Genomic DNA, 21,227 nt, shown 5'->3' on the forward strand with positions numbered 1-21,227 from the left:
TAAATATACTTGCTAGTATTATTCTGTGCCCAATTTCAGTTCATGGCTTTTAAGCAATGCTTAAGTGTCGGTGATCATTTGTTACGTGTGATCTAGCTCTTTGGAAGGATTTCAAAAATAAATGCGTGTTTGTGAAATTTCATTTTTTTAAGCATTTTTTTAATGAAAGAATGTACATTTTGAAACTTGATAATGAATGAATAGTTCCAATTTTTACCTTGTTCCCAAGTGATAACGTTAGATTGTTTGCCCTAAGACCTGTTGTGATACTGTATCTTGCCTTTTTGGCACACATGCAGCTTTCTAATCTATTGTAAAGACCTTTGTTTAAACACTGCACTGATGTCTCCAAGGGAACGGTTTTGCCTTTGGTATACTGCCAAATCAGTAGCTAATCAAATATATACATTTTTTTGTTTTTTTTTTTGCTTCAGGTGTTATTTTTCCAAAGCTTGTGCCATAATAATATGAGTGAAGAAAATGCTGTCAAGAGAGATGAGATGCACAAGCCATCGCTGTTAATGGATAATGGAAACTGTGACCCTGAAGCTGTAAAACCTAACACAAAGGTAAACAGAAAAGACTTTTTCACATTTGTTTTTATTGCTGTAAAACAGAAAAACAAATTATTTTTCAATGTAAACTGTAAATGAAAGTATTTTTATTTGATTAGATAAGATAATCACTTTCTTACTGTGCCAGGTATAAGCCTTTATGTAGAAAATATGTAACCTCCCACCTTTAAGGTCACTAATGCTTACTTTTTAACACTTCCAATCAAGTTCATATTAATTTCTCCACATTTTTACTTTATTAAGTAAAATCTTAGTACAAATCTTCGTGTTCATGTTTCCATCTTACAACATGTTTTAGTTTGACTCCAGATATCCTCAAATAGTTAAATAATAATAATACATTTTATTTGTAATGCACTTTATATTTTAGCAATCTCAAAGTGCTACAGAGTAAAAAAAATAGAGTAATAAAACAGAAGAATCAATTAAATACTTTAACAAAATGTCTTTTTAAAAAGATACGTTTTTAGGTTTCATTTAAAAACATCAGTCGACTGTGGGACTCTCAGGTAATCAGTAGGTTTAGAAATGGGTATCTGTGTGATAAATTAAACCAGACAACAAACTGGCTAATAAAAAAAGGTGTCTTAGCTGTGGTAGTTCATTGCAAAAACACATCTTACTTAACTTTAGATATTACCAAAAATATTGTGCTATCAACATTAGCTTTTCAAACACTATAAGCATTTTTATTTATTTCTTTTGGAAGGCATAAAATGTTAGGCTAAAATATTAGGGGGAAAAAAAAGTAAAGTAAATTTAGCAAAAGAAAGCATTGATGTGTTTTGCTGGGTCTTTGACCAAGCTATAATATTAAAGATTTATTTTGTGAAAAGTTGAAAGTCTTTCCCTATTTAGGGCTAGAAGATAACACATGTTAATGTGCCTATTCTTTTCATTTTTAATTGAAGCATAAATGAAAATTGGAACAAAAACATACCCAATTTCTCAATACGTTTATTGAATTTTTCAAAATGGAACACCTGTCTTTAAATCCATTTTTATTTAAAAATGTTTGCAATCTTTACAGTAACATATGAGCAAAATGCATATTTGTTGACTGCTGCACTAGGTGCTTCATGCTGTATGCTCAAAATTTCAACTATATTGTACTTCACTGAGCTTGTGGGTCTACTTATTATTTGATTAGACAAGGAACTTATTGGCTACTGTTTAAAAGGTCTTCACTTTTTACCACTTACAAAGAAAATCTAATTGATCTTTTGTCTGAACTCTAGTATCTAATGACGTTAACCTGAATTTTACAAATCAAAAGAGACAATATAATCTATATTGGTTGTTTGGATAGCTAATAGTTATACTTACCCAATATCTGATCCAGATATTTGTAAAACTTTTGATTCCCATGACACTTTATGTAAAAAAATATTCCAAATTTTATTTTTTGACACAGTGGCTTCTTAGTTTACGTTAGATTATGAAATAACATTAACATTCTATTAGAATATAACAAATTATATTAAAACTACTTGGTCACACTTAAGTGCATATAACACATACAGTATTGTAAGAAATGAGGAAGTAATTGTTAGCTGGCATCAGCCTGTAAGATAAACTAAACATAAACTAAAACTTAGTTATACATTTGTTACATATTTCAATAATGAAAATTAATGATAATAATGAATAATTTATGGTTTTGGTAGCTAACATTGGGTTATTTGTAATATAATACTACTTTGAGATTACGGAATCTTGAAGTGGGAGTGATCAGAAAGTCTCAATAAATATGACTCAATGTTCTCTAGCACTGATAAACAATGTAATCAAACTTACTGTAGTTAGACGAGGTTGTAACCACACCTTACATCTTGTAGTAGTCTGCTTGCCGGGTCATAAGCATTTGTAATGGCAGTGGCACAGGAACTGAGCATGGCACATCTTTCATTCAGTCCATATGTGAGTGGAAATTAAGTACAATTTTAACATTTTGTTTTCAGTAATATAAACAGGACTAAAAATATTTTTTTAAGGATATTAATTACCTATCTTGGAAATAATTCTCCCTATGGTGTCCTTGCAATGTAGTATCAAATGTTTTAATAATCTAGATTTTTATACGACTTTGTCTACTTCTGCTAGAGAAAGGTGCAGATCTTGGCTATTCCATGGCAGCATAGATTTCCATTTGTGTATTTAATAACTTAAGTCTTTAGGTAAAACATAGATATTGGGCTATTTGTATAGCAGCTGTCTTTATTTGTACACTTTTGTTTTAACATTGCTAACAATCCCACAGGCATCCATTAAGTAGTTTTTGGATAGGAACAGAAAATCTCAGAAGTGGTTATATTGGTTCCTGTATGTACTGCTGTTGACGCTAGTCAATTCTTACCTTTTTAATGCTTGTCAATTATATCATAACAGTTTACTTTACAGAGAGAGATCTCAGTTGTTTTGAGGTTTTAGGTAAATATTGTATTTCTATTGAAAAGTACTTAATATTCAAGGGATTGCAAGGATGTCTGTATGATAATATGCAATACATTTAAGGGACAACCAAGTTTTAGTTTTTAAAAAAGCAATATTGTAGATTTCTGCTTTGTAAATAGTTGGCAAGCAATGTGATATTTTCTGAAAAGCTTTGCACTTATGACACCTGTGATTGTTTGCTGGTGCAAGCGAAGTGTAGGCGTAAAGATGTGGGTGTAGAGGAAATTGTGATCAGAGGTGTGGAAGAAAAGAAGAAAATGAATGCAGCACTGACAAGGTGAGCATTGGATGTGAAGAGGCAAGAAGCATGAAAGAAAAGGTGTATGCCAGATAGCAACTGTAGTGCATATAGGTGTTTGGATACACTTTCTTGGCGGTACAAGCTGGTGGAAGTTGACTTGTAAAAGAGGTTATACAAGAGACATAGTCGTGCTACTGAAGGTTGCTGATTCAATTATAAATCTATGTGGTCCATGTCTTCACCAGTATTACCAATTTGTACTTGGAACTGCATTCTGTACCTCTGGACTTAATTATGTAGCTTTGCTGTGCTTCGTTAGATTGACAAGTTTTATTGAACTGTGAATCAAACAATGCTTTGTGAAGCCAAGTTAGTTAAGTGAAAAAAAAACCAACCCAAACTTAAGATGTTTTTAAAAATCCAAATTAGAAAGTACATAACAGTGTAGGCTGTATAAGGCAAGGTTATCTCTATCTCTATCTTTAAAAAATTGGTGCAGTGTTTTCAGAATTAAATTCAATAAGTCATTTTTTAATGATGTATGGTGGTAGGAATTACAAATAATTTTTGCTTACAAGCCCCATGACACACTGCTGTTTCAGTGGTCAGTAGATAATACAGTAGATTTCTCTTTGAGAATTACCTAAATTTCTTTTATTGGTTTAAAGTAAATTTTAAAGGATAATTGGCAAGCTTCTGTTAAACAGGTTAAAATGTACAACAGAGAGCACATAAAGATAACGCAATATATTCTGGTGTCTGACTTGTCAGCAAAAAGTAAAGTATATTTTTATATGAATAACTTTGCATTAGTGTGAATATGCATTTTCTTAGCATTAAACTGAGTGACAGTTTGTTTTTTTTTTAATAAATAATGCCAGTAAGCATGGATTTTGTGCTTCTGACAGGAGATGGATAATAAAGATGCCTATGTACTTCCTATAAGATATGCACAAAATCCTGCAGAAACAGGAGAGACCACCTTTCTGCAGGAAAATGGTCAAGAAAGCAATCAGGAACATGACTGCTCCTCAGAAGAAAGCCAGCTTCAGAAGGGACTTTGCTCGTGTCCCCCACATGGCATCTTAGCCAATGTGATTACAAAAGGTAATTTTCTTCTTCTATAAATTGTATTTATAGCAAATTGTTTTCTTCATATAAAGCTTGATTTAAATAAATGGGAAATTATGTTAATAATTCATTTAATATGCATAAGTTATTTATTTAGACTAAGGTTCTGTAAATACAGTAACTTCTAATGTTTTATTTCAATCACTATTTGGTTTCAGATATTCTAAAGTAAGTTGATCACATTGATCAAAGTAAAACAATATAATGCAAATAAACTCCAGTAAGATAGTTTGCTTTTGTAGAATTTATAAGTTTATATATGCCTTGGTATAGGGAATCTAGAATTTCCTTTTACGTTTTCTTTTATGCATTGATATTCGAATGCTTTAGGAACTTAATTTGCATGTAATATGTATATACTAGTTTGATGTATTTCTGTATGTAAATGGCTTGCCTTGACTCTGTGTTTCATGTAGAAAATAAATTATACAATATACATCCAAATGCACATTTTATTTATATTTATATTATTTTGTTTAGACAGAGAAGTGCTTTAAAGCTAGAAAAAAATGAGGCAATACACTATTAAAATAGTAAAATCCAGCTAGGCACCTAATAAATTTTTTTTTTCTTTATGCCTGTTGAATCATGTTTATTTCTGAGTAGCAGCAGCCAAGTTATGCAAGGCCTAGATAAAATTATAATCAGTAACAAGGCATGGGGATGTACTCAGAAATGCTGTGAATATTATTTCTAAGAAGAGTAGCCAGGGTTAGGGGATGTGCAGATCAGAATCAGTACTTGTAGATGTAGATCACTGTGTCTAAAATAAGAGACTACCGTAATTGCAAATTCCAGATGTGTGAGGGTCAGAACCAGAAACCCAAAAGATCAAGTTGTTTCCTTTTTATCTGGATTCAACCTGAAAAAAGTATTAAGACCACCACTGTAAGAGTTTTTCTGAGGGCCGTACCATAAAAATCATAAGGTGGTGAGGCCAGTTGCACAGACACATAGGACATTCTGCTAAGGTAGCGATTTAATTATTGCTACAAACAAGTCTATGAAGAGCCAGAGACAGATCGCTGTCTTGAAGCTTGACTGGCAACATACAAACACATACAATGGAACTGGATTAACAAACATAATTTGCTAATTTCTTGCTAGACAGCTTATTTAAGAAGAGCACAGCAGCAGAGCAGTTACACTGGTGAGATAGAGCTGAAGGCTGGACATCTACAATTGAACAAGACCCTGAAAAGTAAGACCGGGTAACCACTGCTCCTAGAGAGACAGTCAGTCTGCAGTTTCTGCTTGGCAAGAGATAACAACCAGTTTTACAAGGAAAACAATCTTTGGGCTCCAGCATAAACCGTTCCAACATTAAGAAACAGTACAAAGCAAAATTCATACTTTTGTCATACCATCACTTGCATATGTGCTGTAACTGATTTTTTTGAAAAAATTCTAATTATTATAATTTCTATAATCGAGATTATGGATTAGTTAGAATGATCAATTGTAAAGAATGTGATCACAATGTTTTATTTTCCTAGGCAATAAAGGAACTATTCTGAACTACAAAATCTAATGAAGACAACATGAGCAGTGGACTCGCATTAAATAATATGTATATATTTTCATTGTTTAGTTAAATTATTTTTCAACAAAAACCTCTGGTAGCAGTGTACAAAAGTTAATGATCTTTATAATCAATATTTTACTGGGTTTTGACAGGATCCAAATGTTTAATTTAATTATTAATTGGCATTAGTTTTCCTTTGAGGAACTGTTTTGGCTTTCTTGCTTGCATAGCCTGTATCATGTCCTGCCACAACAGTCTTTTTCAGCAAATATGTGGACACTGACATGGCCATAACAAAACATTAAATATCTTTCTCTTAATTTAGCTTATGAAATAGCTGAAATTCTAGAATCATTCTTATGTGAGGGTGGAATGAAAACATTAATAATGATGTCATGCTGAATAAAACTTTTCAGCTCAATCTCAATGGGATTTCACTCTGTGGTACCACGGGCCACTTACCACTGTTCCATCAAAAGCTGGTGGCCTTTGGGTTACAAAGAGGCCATAAAGCTTTTGAGTTGCAGAGAGCAATAAGAGAACTCATCCTCTTGTAGGTTGGTCAGCTTCTAAGCAGCGCACTTCTGTATGTGGTGACATCAGGCTAAGTTCTTTCCCAGTACCTCGCTTTAACATACACAGCCAGATGATTACAGATCCTAGATATGAATTCTAGATTCATTTGTCCAGAGAACTTTGTTCTGGGTATGTACAAGACCACCCAAATGTGTTTTTCCTTATGAAATTAGTATAAGCAGAATGATAATCCTTCCACTGTACTTTATTTTATATTAGTTATTGACATAGTTAAACCTGCTTCAACCAATTCAGGGTTATGGGGTTTTCAGGTTATTCAGGTAACACTGGGTACAAGTTCGGAAACAACCCTGCATAAGACCCTGTCCAATACACTTTCCGCTTACGCACCATCATAGGGTCTATTTAGAATTGACAGTTCATCTAATATACATGTCATTGGGGATCTAGATAAAAACTGGAGTACCTCTAGAAAAAGATAAGAGTAAACATGCAGACATCATTCAGACAGCAATTGGGAAATTCCACAGTTATGATTAGGAGTACTTACAGTTTCTCAAAAATGTATCAAAGGTTTGTGCAGATTGCTGCATGATGTATAATGCAAAGTAAATCCAAATTGACTGGGTTTCTTAATTTTAAATGGCAGAAGCCTTTTAAATATGGTCCTGGCCATAGTCTCTTTGATTAGTTACTTTGGTGTCTAACTATTTTAGGAATTGCTTATGTTACCTCATTGATTATGCTAATAAACCAAGTAGTTCAGTTATTTTTGCAAAAGCTATTTTTTATTTACCTATTTCTTGCTAATCTATCAATTACTATGGAGTCTGTGGATATAAATTTATTTCTTTTAGAACAGTATTACACAATTCTAATTAAAAAAAAATAATTACGGAAATGTAACATTTAAAAATGATAATAGGCCACAAATTGTTATGATGTGAGAAAGACTAAAATGCAATTGCATTATTTTCTGTTGTAGTTATGATGGCAGCACTACTGTTTGGAGTTGTCTGGTCAATTACAGGAGATGAGTGTTTACCTGGAGGAAATCTGTTTGGGATATTGCTGTTACTATTCTGTGCTGTCGTAGCAGGAAAATTATTTGGTCTGATTAAAATACCAACCTTACCACCTTTGCCCCCTTTGTTAGGTAAGTATTCTTTTCCTACATAATATTAAACGTAGAATTTTTAAAGTTTGTTTATTTATGAAATATTTTAAGCTCGAATAAGTAAAATAGATGTACTAGATTGAAAGGCAATTAAAAGTTTTTAGAGCCACATTGTGTTTACTGGAATGTGTGTCGCAAATAAGCAACAAAGATGGCCAAGATAATATACCCAGTATTCGCGTAGCTACAAGGAGGTCTATGTTTTTTCTTATTAAATTTTAGGTAGTCTGTACTCTGTTGTTCCCTCCTTGGAGGAAATTAGACTGATTATGTGATGTTTGTCATTTCCAGTGTCTTGGGTATCGGGTACAGAAACCCTTTCCAGTGTTTCCTTTCACTTGTTCCATTTCATAATGAATGGTCGCACTTCTGACAAAATGAAAACATAATTATAGCACAGACCAACCTAAGTTTTATTTTAGTTTTTGTATTAAAATTACTGAAATTTATACTTATGACCAGGGCTCAGAGTCCGCAAAATAAAAGTAAGTTCCAATATAAGCCATAACCGAATCATCCATTTTGGAATCAAAACCAGAGATCTGTTTTTATAATAACAAACTAAAACCATTTCACAGTTATAAATAATATTATTATGAACTTCTTGTAGCTTAATATTGTATATGGCAGAATAAGGAAGGATATACAGTGGGTACGGAAAGTATTCAGACCCCCTTCAATTTTTCACTCTTTGTTATATTGCAGCCATTTGCTAAAATCATTTAAATTAATTTTTTTCCTCATTAATGTACACACAGCACCCCATATTGACAGACAAAAAATAATTTTTGAAATTGTTGCAGATTTATTAAAAAAGAAAAACTGAAATATCACATGGTCCTAAGTATTCAGACCCTTTGCTCAGTATTTAGTAGAAGCACCCTTTTGAGCTAATAAAGCCATGAGTCTTCTTGGGAAAGATGCAACAAGTTTTTCACACTTGGATTTGGGGATCCTCTGCCATTCCTCCTTGCAGATCCTTTCCAGTTCTGTCTGGTTGGATGGTAAACGTTGGTGGACAGCCAGTCATAGAGTTGTTGTGAAGCCACTTCTTCGTTATTTTAGCTGTGTGCTTAGGGTCATTGTCTTGTTGGAAGGTAAACCTTCGGCCCAGTCTGAGGTCCTTAGTACACTGGAGAAGGTTTTTGTCCAGGATATCCCTGTACTTGGCCGCATTCATCTTTCCCTCGATTGCAACCAGTCGTCCTGTCCCTGCAGCTGAAAAACACCCCCAACAGCATGATGCTGCCACCGCCATGCTTCACTGTGGGGACTGTATTGGACAAGTGATGAGCAGTGCCTGGTTGTCTCCACACACTGAGGGGAGGCAAGACACATGACAGCCCGCATGGAGTTTGCTAAAAGACACCTGAAGGACTCTGAGATGGTGAGAAATAAGATTCTCGGGTCTGATAAGACCAAGAGAACTTTTTGGCCTTAATTCTAAGCGGTATGTGTGGAGACAACCAGGCACTGCTCATCACTTCGTTATGTGATAGCAAGCTAGGCTGCTAAATTAAAATATGCAAGTTTTTTAGAGCAAGATGTACAGTATGTTTAAGATGAAATTTCATGATTCAAGAGTGCATACCCGTTTAACAGTAGAAAGTGCAATAATTTGCACTGTTTACTTTTGAAATAAGGCCTTCAGTTCCATTGGAAAGGTGTTCTGTTGTTGGATAAATGTAGTAATTTCTATAAACAATGCTACTTTATAGTTTGATTGTCTTAAAAATATGATTGTCCTTTTTCTTTTGAAAATGTACTGCAATCAAGGCAGTATAAGAAATAGATATATTAAGGTTCAAATAAACTGTTCTGTTAATCAGATATTGTGAGGAATCCAACCTTCAAATGAGTGCCTGGTTTCCATGCCTAGGCAGTGTGTGGAATTGTCATGCTCTACCTCTCTCTGTGGGAATTTTCTTTAAGGCACTTTGGTTTTCTTCCCACTTCCTCAAGGATACACGGGTTAGGTTAATTTGTTGATTCCATATTGCCCCAATGTATGGGAGTGTCTGGAAGTTGACCCCTTATTTTCTGCCTTGCAAACAAATACTGCTAGGATAGACTCTGGATCCCTGACACCCTGAAATGAATAAAAAGTAGATTTGAGAATTTTTGATAATTTGTTGCAAAGTAATGTGAAAAAGCTAAAAAGAAATAAATTAATGGAACCAGACCACATTAATCAAATTGCTTAAAGTAGTAATTATTTTATACTGTACATTAAGAGTTTGTATTTATATTTTAGAACAGTATATGCTGAGTAAATTCTTAAAATACCTAAATCTGGTAAATATTGCAGTGTTTAAAAAAAAACTAAAAAAAAAACAAACTGTAGTTTATTTAACTCATCATTTAAATTAATGGTAATCCTTGCAAATGACAAGATTTAAAAGCATCTATCCAGGAGGAATTTGTTAACGCAAAAACTGGATGTGCATTTAGACAGGTAAGGTCCTGTTTTACCATCATGCTGTATATATACTAGTAAAACACAAGTCGTTTCATGGGGAAGAAGTTAAAACATTTTAAGTAGTAGAGTGAAAAGTACAGTATTTGTCGTGATGTGTTGAAAAAGCTTTTGACACAGCATGTCATGAGTGCATTATCAAGTTATAAGAGTGATTTGAACTAAACTGCTCAGATAAAGTAAACTTAAAAACTGAAGCAAAGAGTTTATGATTTAAGTATCCTTTTCTGAATTAGATGAAGAAGTGAAGAATCACAGGGCTCACAAATCTTTTTAGATCATTTAATACAAATTTAAAAATTCTGAGTTATCGTAAATTGGCCTGATGTGTTGGTGTTCATAAGAAATGTAATGATTTACTTCATGAGGAAGAAGTATATCATAAACAAGAATTTGTCATTTTTAACTCTCTAATAGAGGTCCATTGAGGGCTAAATCCCTAGTGAAGGATCAAAAAATCATCACAATCACCATATTCATAATCATTGACCTTGAAATAGTCTAGAATCAGATATCAAAATTATTCTCATATTCGAGATTACCACGTGAATTTTTTTTAAGAAGTTTTGTGAATAGGAGTAACATTGACCCCTCATATTCCATTAGCAGCTGAACCCCTGGAGACAATTGCTGTGGCATGCACAACTTCAGGTCCTTGCCCTTCTGATCATTTTTGCTGAAGAGACTAATTGGTTTACCCTTTATCATTAGGGTATATTTTGCTGCACAAAATATGGTCCACGATGGCCTAAAAATGAGGGTTTTTCAGGTCCAGAGGGGCAAAAAATAGGGTGGGGGGAATCCAAAAAGCTCAACATCTTACATAACTAAACATCAAGGGGAATTGAACGGTATATCACATGTAGGGTTTTTCTCGTAAGTCAGCAGGTTCTAGACAAAAAAAACAATTTCAAAGTGTTCATAAGTAATTTTTAAGAATACAATAAACAGTATATAAATATACACTGTAATCCACAAAGTCCTTATAGATTGGGTAAAATGTAGGAATCTTTCAAACCTGCTTATCCAGAGCAGTGTTGCGGGGAATCTGGAGCCCAGCCCAGCAAGCACCTGGCACAAGGTAGGTACAATCCCTGGACAGGGCATCTGTCCATCACAGGGTGGGTGTATGTTGCAAGTGAAATTTAATGTCAGTTTGTACATTTTACACCATGAAAAATGTATACATTCAAGTAGTTGGAGCAACATGGTATGCCCAATGAAAAAGACTTAAGAGTTCCAATGATTCAACACTGTCACAACAAGATGTTTTATATAAATCATTAAAATGCCAATAGTATGTTCGGTCAATTCACATGCTTTGTCAATTGCAAGCTAAGAGTGGTCCCACCTAATTAGGTCCAGTGGAACATACTTTGTGCACATTTCTTTTCTGCATATTTCAAGAAACTCTTTACTATGCTAGAGCAAGTCTTTAGAGAAGTCGAAAGAAATAAACTATGAATAAGGATTTAATGTGTTTAAGCCAATGGAAATAAAAAATAGAGAACCCTGGGTTTTTAATTCCAAAGGTAATTTCTAACTTGAATGTTAGCTGTTAGTTTCAAATAATCTCTTTCACACGAGCAAGTGGAGAACCGATGGAAACTGGTAAATTTTTTTTTAAATACTGGAAAATATTTCTTTATAAAGAAACTGTAAAGACCGTAAATGCACAGAAAAATGTACCTAGTAGTATGTGCTTAATGGTTTGTTTAAATTTTATTTTATAATCTAATATTTAACAGTTTGATATTCTGAGTTAAGCAAAAATTTTATGTACGATTTATTCCATACTTAAAGATAAAAACAAGACAGAAACCTAGAAATACTGAATGTCTGAAAGTAAAAGAGCACAGTGGTGTAGTTACCATTCTTCCAAGATTAGGGAAAGAAATGGTTTCAGTATATTACTTGATATATTGGGAACCATTACAGTAGTAATAGGCATACCTGGTCCCGTAGAATTACGGTAGGTTTTTTATGGTTTAACCATAATCTTAGTTTGAGGTCAGTGCATGCTATTAATTGAGCTTCCCATGTTATAGAGTTGCTTGTTGGATCTTCGTATTAATCTAAGAAGCGAATAAACTGTGCATGTTTTACTCCACTATGATGTTCAGAACAGTACTTTATAGTTTTACTGCATTTAGGGCTTATAGTTTTATATATAGTATAATTAACTTTTTGAAAGTTGTGAAATAAGTGGACCTTGGCTCTTTGTTTTTGTTTTTTGTTTGACGTTTCAAGGGTGCATTAATAGTTAGACAAACTAGGAGGCATCAACATATAGAATCCTTTAAAGTAGAAAGATAAAAACTCCAATGCAATCCTTAAAAAGGATAAAAGCCAACTCCTCCTTTGGTAGCTCATTGCACTTAAGAGGAAGAGACAGAAAGACTTGGGGCTTATATCAGAGTGGCCAATAAGCAACGTTTTCCTACTAGGCAGCATATTGTTCAGCAAGGACAAAGCTTGGCAGGCAGATATTGTTTTGAATTACTGTTGTGATGCCTGTGTGAGATACTTGATAATCTAAAGTGTCTGTCCTATATCTGTGTCTGTGTATATGTATGCATGTATGTATGTATGTATATTCTGTGCATGTAAATAAAGTATATTTTAACAAAAAATCCATTGCATTGTTGTAGGACAAAAATATTTCTCCTGTTTTAGTAACTTAAATGTTATTATTTATTCTAAAATGTTGGGTTCAGTTGAGTCTATGTCAGATTTATGTAATAACTAGCAAAATACCCGCGCTTCGCAGCGGAGAAGTAGTGTGTTAAAGAAGTTATGAAAAAGAAAAGCAAACATTTTAAAAATAACGTAAGATGATTGTTAATGTAATTGTTTTGTCATTGATATTGAGTGTTGTTGTCATATCTATCTATTTATATATATATATATATATTTATATATATTTATATATATCTATATATATATATATATATATATATATATATATATATATATATATATATATATATATATATATAGCAAAATACCTGTGATTGGCAGCGGAGAAGTAAAAAGAAAAGGAAACATTTTAATAATAACGTAACATGATTGACAATGTAATTGTTTTGTCATTGTCATGAGTGTTGCTGGCATATATATATATATATACACACACACACTGACACATATACAAACATATATATATATAAATATATATATATATATATATATACATCTATACACATATATATACACAGTTATATATATATATATATATATATACACATACACACATACATATATATACATACTGTATATATACACACACACATATATACATACTGTATATACACATATACATATCTACATATATACTGTATATACACATATATATACAAATCTACATATATATATCCACATATATATATATTAGGGGTGGGACTCGATTAAAAAAATTAATCCAATTAATTAGAGGATTAATCGTATGTAATCGCACACGTAAATTTGCCCCAAATCGCAAATGTTTTTTTTTTTTAAATTTAAAAGTGTTTTAGTGGGCTTACAGAATCAAATAATAGACATGGACATGAATATTGTAAACTGAAGCTGTTTTAATTTCTGAAAAAAAAGCCTTTAAACTGCATTTGAATTCAAAACAGAAACAAAAATATCATCCCTGGTTAAAATTGGGCAGACTTAAAAATAAAGTGGTAGTTTAAGTACTTTAAGTAGATTTTCAGAATAGTATTGTCTTTAAATAATAATAACCAAAATTTCAACATAAAGTACAGTTTTTCTTCTTAAAAAAATAAGTCAGAAACATAAAAGGTAATTTGACCAACTTAATCTTTAAACTCTGAGTAACCTTAGCCAAAATTATTTTGTACATTAGGCTAAAACAGTGTGATCATTGAACATTTTGTAATTAGATGTAATTAGAATTACTAACGGTCACGGAAGTCCAATGATCCCCAGTAAGAGCCACAAAGTCTGCTTTCTGTAATGCATCTAATTTTGCTTGCTTTTCAGTGTGCACAAAACCATGCTTTTATCAAGGCTTCGCTCGGGAAGTCGAAATGATCAGTCGTAGGAACGTAGGACTCTTAACATTTTTGTAGCTGTGATGTGTGCATCAGTGTAATGGATGTACCAGGAAATCATGCATTGACAAAAGTTCCCGTTTGCTTGGAATTGAAAGTGTGATTAAATGCGTTATTTTTTTAACGCGTTATGGAGGACATGCATCGAAGCTTCTCAGCTGTGCTTGTGCTAATAAAGGGAAACATTTTAAAAATAACGTAACATGATTCTGCGTTAACCGAATATTTTTCATACGTCCCAAACCAAGAAGATCGAAGGTAAAATGAATCGGATAGCGCGTACATACTCAGTGCATCCCTCTCGAATCGAACCTCGAATGTCCGCATTAGAGGCGAAGACTCTACAATTGCGCCACAGCGTGTGACTTGTCTATGCGAGAGTATGTACTGTAGATCGGGATTTATATATACATTTAAATATATACCCGCATATCGCAGTGGAGAAGTTGAAGTTATGAAAAAGAAAAGGGAACATTTTAAAAATAACGTAACATGACTGTCAATATACAGTATTTGTTTTGTGAGTGTTGCTGTCATCAAGGATTTGATTATCATTATTTCTTTCAATCAGGTTCGTATTTGTAGGATGTGTTGTGTTCAAGTTACATTCCGTGTTTGTCAATCGTTGTAAAGATGACAGGTTTCATTCATCGATTCGTTTCTTACTGCATCAATAAACAGCTCGTCTTCTTCTTTATCCGAGACCTGACACACTGCATGCACGGGTTTTTTACACTGTCTTCCTTTAGCGGGACATTGACTTTTTCCACCGTGTGCTTTGTTTCCACAGTAGCAGCATTTATGAATATGCCTGTATGTATCAGACGCTTCATATTTTTTGCTGCCTTTTCAATTGTGTAATTCGGTTTTTGTTCAACGCTCTTTGGAACTGTTGCCTTTTATCTGTGCACTCGCCAGTTCACGTGAGCCGCTCGGTGTACATGCATCGAAGGTTCCCAGCTGTGCTGGTGCCATCTCGTGCTATGTCCATGGCTGTATTTAATGTTACCTTAGTCCTGACACTTAAAACTTTCTCTCGCAGTTTCGCTGAGTTTGTGTCAAACACCACCCTGACCATCTCATCTTCCTCTGCATAAGCACAGTCCTTAACCCGTGAATATTTAGTGGGAGTTTGCTATTGGATTGCCGCTGACGGACGGCCTTTATATGGGCAGGCACTAAATTACAAACGCCAGCGGCAGCTTGTCTATGAACTTAATTTAAAGTGTAGGTTTACATCGTGCTTTGTTTCCGAAGTAGCAGAACTCATCAATATAGTTGTATATGTCACTCGCTCGCTTCTTATTGTTTCGCTGCCTTCTCAATTATATAATGCATGTTTTCTTCAGCGCTTTTTGCAAGTCTTCCTGATTTTCTACGTACTGCGTGATTACATGGGAGGCGTGATGATGTCACACGAAACTCCGCCCCCACGGCGTTCAAGCTCATCTCCATTACAGTAAATGGAGAAAAACAGCTTCCAGTTATGACCATTACGCGTAGAATTTCGATATAAAACCTGCCCAACTTTTGTAAGGAAGCTGTAAGGAATGAACCTGCCAAATTTCAGCCTTCCACCCACACGGGAAGTTGGAGAATTAGTGAGTGAGTGAGTGAGTGAGTGAGTGAGTGAGTGAGTGAGTGAGTGAGTGAGGGCTTTGCCTTTTATTAGTATAGATTACCTGAAAAGAACAAATTGCAATTAAAAAGTTATAAGTCCTGATAATTTTGAACCATTTTCATTTTGCTAGTTTCTTGTAAGGTATAGAAATACATTTATTAAAGAATAAATGGGAGCAAACTTTGCATGCGATGATGTCTATAATTTGATGTATTATTTCAAATATTTACAGTTGATTAAACTTTATCTTATTTGTTAAAACATTGCCTATATTGAATTAGCCTGGAATTTGGAAAGATTTTCCAGTGCTGTAATGTCTTAAGGCTTAGGAGACTATTTAGATACCATAAAATGGCAGATGGTGACACCAATACATTTTAAGATCGTAACATTCATAGTTATTTTTACAGAAACAACATAAAATGCAGCACAGCTATTTAGTTTATGATTAAGCTATGACCCTTCAACAATGTTCTTCCTGCTTAACTGTTATCATATATTCATATGATATATTCCTTGGTAGTTATAACAACTTAGATAAGTAAACTTTTGTTTTTCTTCAGTTTGTTTACTCACTTACCTGCCAATTAAAGCTCATAGGTGCAATAATAGAAGTCCTCATGCTGTTCCCCTTTGAGATCTTTTAAGCAGTCATGATGTCACTGCACTTGAACCAGAAGATTTCTTTAAGACTCCAGAGTATATCACTTGGCCAGTTTGGTAATTCAGTTTTGCATATATAAGTTTTCCTATTAAACTGTATGAACCCTAACTGTATCTACTGGGGCATCTGTCTTTAGAAATTGTTTTTTTTTTCTGCTCAGCCTCTCTTCTCGGGGAATTGACTCCAATCAGTAGAGCCCCTTCACAAATATGTCACTTTTCAACTCTTTCTGTGATTCCAGATATCCAGGTGCTCTTTTTGGAGCCACTTTCCTCTAATTTTATCATTTTTAAGTATTCAGTAAGTGAGGGAATTTCATAAAACATCTTAATACGTATCTACAAGTCATATATTTTTAGGGTATGCAGGCAAATTTATTGCTTCAGTTAATTGAATTCAATAAACATGGTTTCTAATTAAAGAATAATAACTCTTAACATAGTTATTTCAAGGCAATGGAGCTATTACAGTCTTCTTTAAAATAATAATGAATACTGTATGCATAGTACAATTATTTAAATATAGCTGTGTAGTTTTCTTGTATACTAATTTTTTATGTATTTGATTCAGGAATGCTGCTAGCAGGATTTGTTCTTCATAATGTTCCAGTTGTCAATACAGCTGTTAATATAAGTCAGAAGTGGTCTTCCTCTCTAAGGAGCATTGCTCTTGCAGTTATTTTGACAAGAGCTGGACTTGGACTTGATGCAAAGGTACAATGGCAATTTCTGTATAAATCTAGGAGCTTCAGGAATGTCATCATGCTGTTTGTTTTTCAGTAAAATTATTTATACTGTGAATGTTCTTTATATAAGACTGTCATCTTTTAAACATGCCAAAATATATTATAAAGTAGATTTTCAGAAATGTACATTGGGATAAGAAATTTTTAGGTTTCAAGCTCAGCTTTCATCAGGTATTAATGTGATAAAATCAAATAAGTGTAGCAGCTGTTAAATGCCTAAACATTGTTTGCAAATAGAGGTCGATAAGAAAGCTACAGATTTTATGTCCATGTAGAAAAAGTGGAAGAAGCACAGACTTAGAGTATGATCAAAATTTTCAGAGAACATAAAGGAATTATCACATACATTGATCTATTGTTATCATATGCATTTCACGTCTATGGCATTGAATTTTATTAAATCTCAGAAGCCAATAATTGAATGATGAACACACAATTTAAGAATTTGCTGTGAAAAATCATAGGACTCCCCAATATTTATGCAGAAAATTTTATTCTATTAGTCAGTAATATTAATATTGATCTAATATGATCTGTCACCCTCTTCTGGCTTTGGTCCACCACAATCCTCAATTGGTTATTGTTTCAGAAGGTTATTTATGTTATTAGTTATACCTTATATGTATTCATCATGTTTTTAATGAATTTACTAACTGAAACATTGTTGACTTCACTCCTTAATGTGCACAAAAAACTTCTAAAATAGAAAAGTTATATAAGAATTTTAAAAGAACAAATATAATACCATAAAGGAAGAGCGAAGAAAAATAATACAGCATTTAAAAAAAAAACATAATTTGAAATAAAGAGAAAATTTTGAGGATTTTAAAAGGTTTAAATAATATTCAAGTTTAGCCTGTAACATTATAAACACTTTTTTTCACATTCACAAACAGGGCATTGATTGATTACAGATTAAAGATGTCTTCCATCTTTCACACCCTGTTACTGTCTAACCTCCCCTTTTCTTTTACTGACTTTATCTTTATTTTTTGGCTGTTGGTTTTCCATGTCAGTGAGGTCACTTTTTTCCGTATCCTAACTTTATTTTCCTGACATTGAGCAGTGATTTCTGATTATATTAGACTTCCATGATCAGGGATCACCTTTAGCTTCTTGTAGTTGCAGACAATTCTACTGCATGAGCATGTTACTTCTCTGCTCTTGGTTATTACATTTTGTACTTTGGGACTTAAGGCATCTGCAGCCTCTGAATAAAAAATGTTACTGTCCATTTTTTAAATATACTACATATATTACAGTTTATAGGTGCACTTGCTTCTAATGTTACTTAATTGTTCCTAATCATTTATTTACAATTTTCATTCCATAGGCTCTTCGAAAACTGAAGGCCGTGTGTGTAAGGCTTGCATTTGGCCCGTGTTTAACAGAGGCATGTTCTGTGGCTGTTTTGAGTCACTTTCTTTTGCAGATTCCTTGGATTTGGGGATTTATCCTAGGGTAAGAGTATATTGTATTATGTTGGAGTATATGTTTTTGAAAATACTTAAATACTTAATACTTAAAATACTTAAAATTGCTTTTCCTACATATCCTTTATATATATTACTTTTGCCATTTGCTAAGCACAGAAGAGCAAAAGAATATTATTGAATACAATTCTGTGACATTCACAATTATAAATTGCACTCCTAAAATATTAGCCACTGTCTGTCTTTGGTTGTGTAACCTTTTATGTGTAATACAAAAATAAACAATTTGAAACGATATTTTGTATGTATACTATATCTTTGATAAAGACACACCCAATGTTTAACAAAAGACATCATCAGAGCAAGGTCTAAAAAAATTCAAGGTAGAAATTAGTACGTATCTGCCTTTTGAAAGTCTACATGTACACTGGCAAAATAGCCTCCTTCTTTTTACTTTCTCGTATACAAAGTATAAGGAAAGTATTGTACTGTAATCGTCCAAAGATTTGATATTGAGATTTTGATGAATCTCGACGTTTTAGACCTCCCTCACTTTCTCGTATATGAAGTATAGGGAAAGTATTAGAACCTTCTAAAAATTCTATTTTGAGATTTTGATGAATCTTGATATTTTAGACCTCCCTGAGTCTGAAAATACCATTTTTGGAATTTTGTCTGTGTGGGGGTATGTAAACATGATAACTTGAGTACACTTTCACTTGGGTCAACCAAATTTTGTGTACAAGTATTAGGTACTAAACGTAGATTTCTGTCAACTTTTCGGCTATTTCCATTAACCAGAAGTGGTACCTTTTTTCATGCAGCTGCTGATCGGATTTATTCAACTTTACTTTTATAATAATTGTTCAATATATTATTAATATGAATGGGGTTGTTGTTGATGGTTCTTTAATGTGCATAATCTATACTAATAAAAGGCAAAGCCCTCACTGACTCACTCATCACTAATTCTCCAACTTCCCGTGTAGGTAGAAGGCTGAAATTTGGCTGGCTCATTCCTTACAGGTTGCTTACAAAAGTTAAACAGGTTTCATTTCGAAATTCTACGTGTAACGGTCATAACTGAATCCTACTTACGTACATATATATGTCCATAGCCTGCAGCTCGGTCGCCGTGTGAGGCGGAGTTGCGTCCCCCATCCCCACGCCTCCCACGTAATTGGCTGCCTGCCCATATAAGGTCGTCCGTCGCTCCGGTCTCTTCATTCTCTTCCTTGCTTCGCCACAGTATTCATGTCTCCTTGCTGATAACTGCAGCCTTTTTATTTAATCCACGGCTTCTCTGCTGTTTTATTGTTCCATTATTACACTTATAGTTATTGTGTAGGTATTGTAGACTTAGTTTACATTGTTCAGGTACCCATTTCTTTTTCCGTTCCAACCGTACCCCCATTAACATGTCTATCGAGGTGATTAGCATTGATCAAAGAACTGTCACTTACCGAGTGGTTCCATGCCCAGAGATGCCGCCAGCCTTTTGCATTCCCTGTGTTACGTATTGCATGGCCATATCAGGCTCAATCTTGATATCCGGAGGAACATTGTGTCTTATGTATTGAATGACTGGGACAGGTTCAAGGTGTGGACTGATGACGGTACAGGAGATAATTATACTACACAGGAGCACTATAAGAGTGAAATGCTTAAGCCCTTCACCTATGCTTCCGCATGTGAGTTCATGGCTGCCGCTGAATTGTTCGGTTGTCGCTTTCAAGTGTACCGAAATGGCCAAATATTTTACACCTTTGGAGAATCGCCAATGCCGACACTTGGATGTTTATGAATGTTTAAACTCTCAAAAGCTGGATGTGAAGTTATCAATGAAGCCTGTTGTATGCTTACAACGCTTGACAGATGCCGAATGTCACTTCAGCACAAGTCCTCCAAATACTAACGTAATTTAAACAAACCATGAAACTCAAACGATTATGACAGCAGCAATCCAAGCTGTGAGAAAACAGTAAAAAGGAGGCATGTCAGACGTTGTGGTACATTTTCTGATTCAGCTAGATGGAAACAACTTTGTGACGCTGCCGCCAAATACTCACAGAAAAATCCACAAGTTAATAGACACGCTGTCGCTAAATACTCGCAGGCAAATCCACAAGTTCATAGGGACGCTGTCGCTAAATACTCACAGGCAAATCCACAACTTAATAGAGACGCTGCCGCTAAATACTCGCAGGCAATTCCACAAGTTCATAGAGACGCTGCCGCTAAACATTCACAGGCAAATCCACAAGTTAATACCGGGAATGCCTGTTAAACATCTTACATTCAGGAGTAGCGATTTGTGTAGTGAACACTTCGATGAATGAAACCTGTTATCTTTACAACGGTTGACAAACACGGAATGTAACTTGAAAACAACACGTCCTCCAAATACAAACCTGATTGAATGAAATAATGATAATCAAATCCTTGGTGACAGCAACACTCATAACAGTGACAAAACAATTACATTGACAATCATGTTACGTTATTTTTAAAATGTTTCAATTTCTTTTTCATAACTTCTTTAACACACTGCATCTCCGCTGCGAAGCTCGGGTATTTTGCTAGTATA

At 34.0% G+C, this 21,227-nt stretch overlaps 1 protein-coding gene across 3 annotated transcripts in view; it reads left to right on the forward strand.

Annotated features, from left to right (window-relative positions):
• Nucleotides 1–21,227, forward strand: part of LOC120532820 (sodium/hydrogen exchanger 9B2-like) — a 73,785-nt gene that overhangs the window by 15,101 nt on the left and 37,457 nt on the right. For all 3 annotated transcript variants that reach the window (XM_039759223.1, XM_039759222.1, XM_039759224.1), the window contains 5 exons: nt 435–569; nt 4,179–4,377; nt 7,449–7,619; nt 17,033–17,175; nt 18,541–18,668. In XM_039759223.1, coding sequence (XP_039615157.1) covers nt 468–569; nt 4,179–4,377; nt 7,449–7,619; nt 17,033–17,175; nt 18,541–18,668 — 743 coding nt within the window. In that variant the 5' untranslated portion in view covers nt 435–467. The remainder of the gene's footprint in view (nt 1–434; nt 570–4,178; nt 4,378–7,448; nt 7,620–17,032; nt 17,176–18,540; nt 18,669–21,227) is intronic.

This window comes from Polypterus senegalus, chromosome 7, assembly GCF_016835505.1.
Source record: "Polypterus senegalus isolate Bchr_013 chromosome 7, ASM1683550v1, whole genome shotgun sequence".
Classification (NCBI taxonomy): Eukaryota; Metazoa; Chordata; class Cladistia; order Polypteriformes; family Polypteridae; genus Polypterus; species Polypterus senegalus.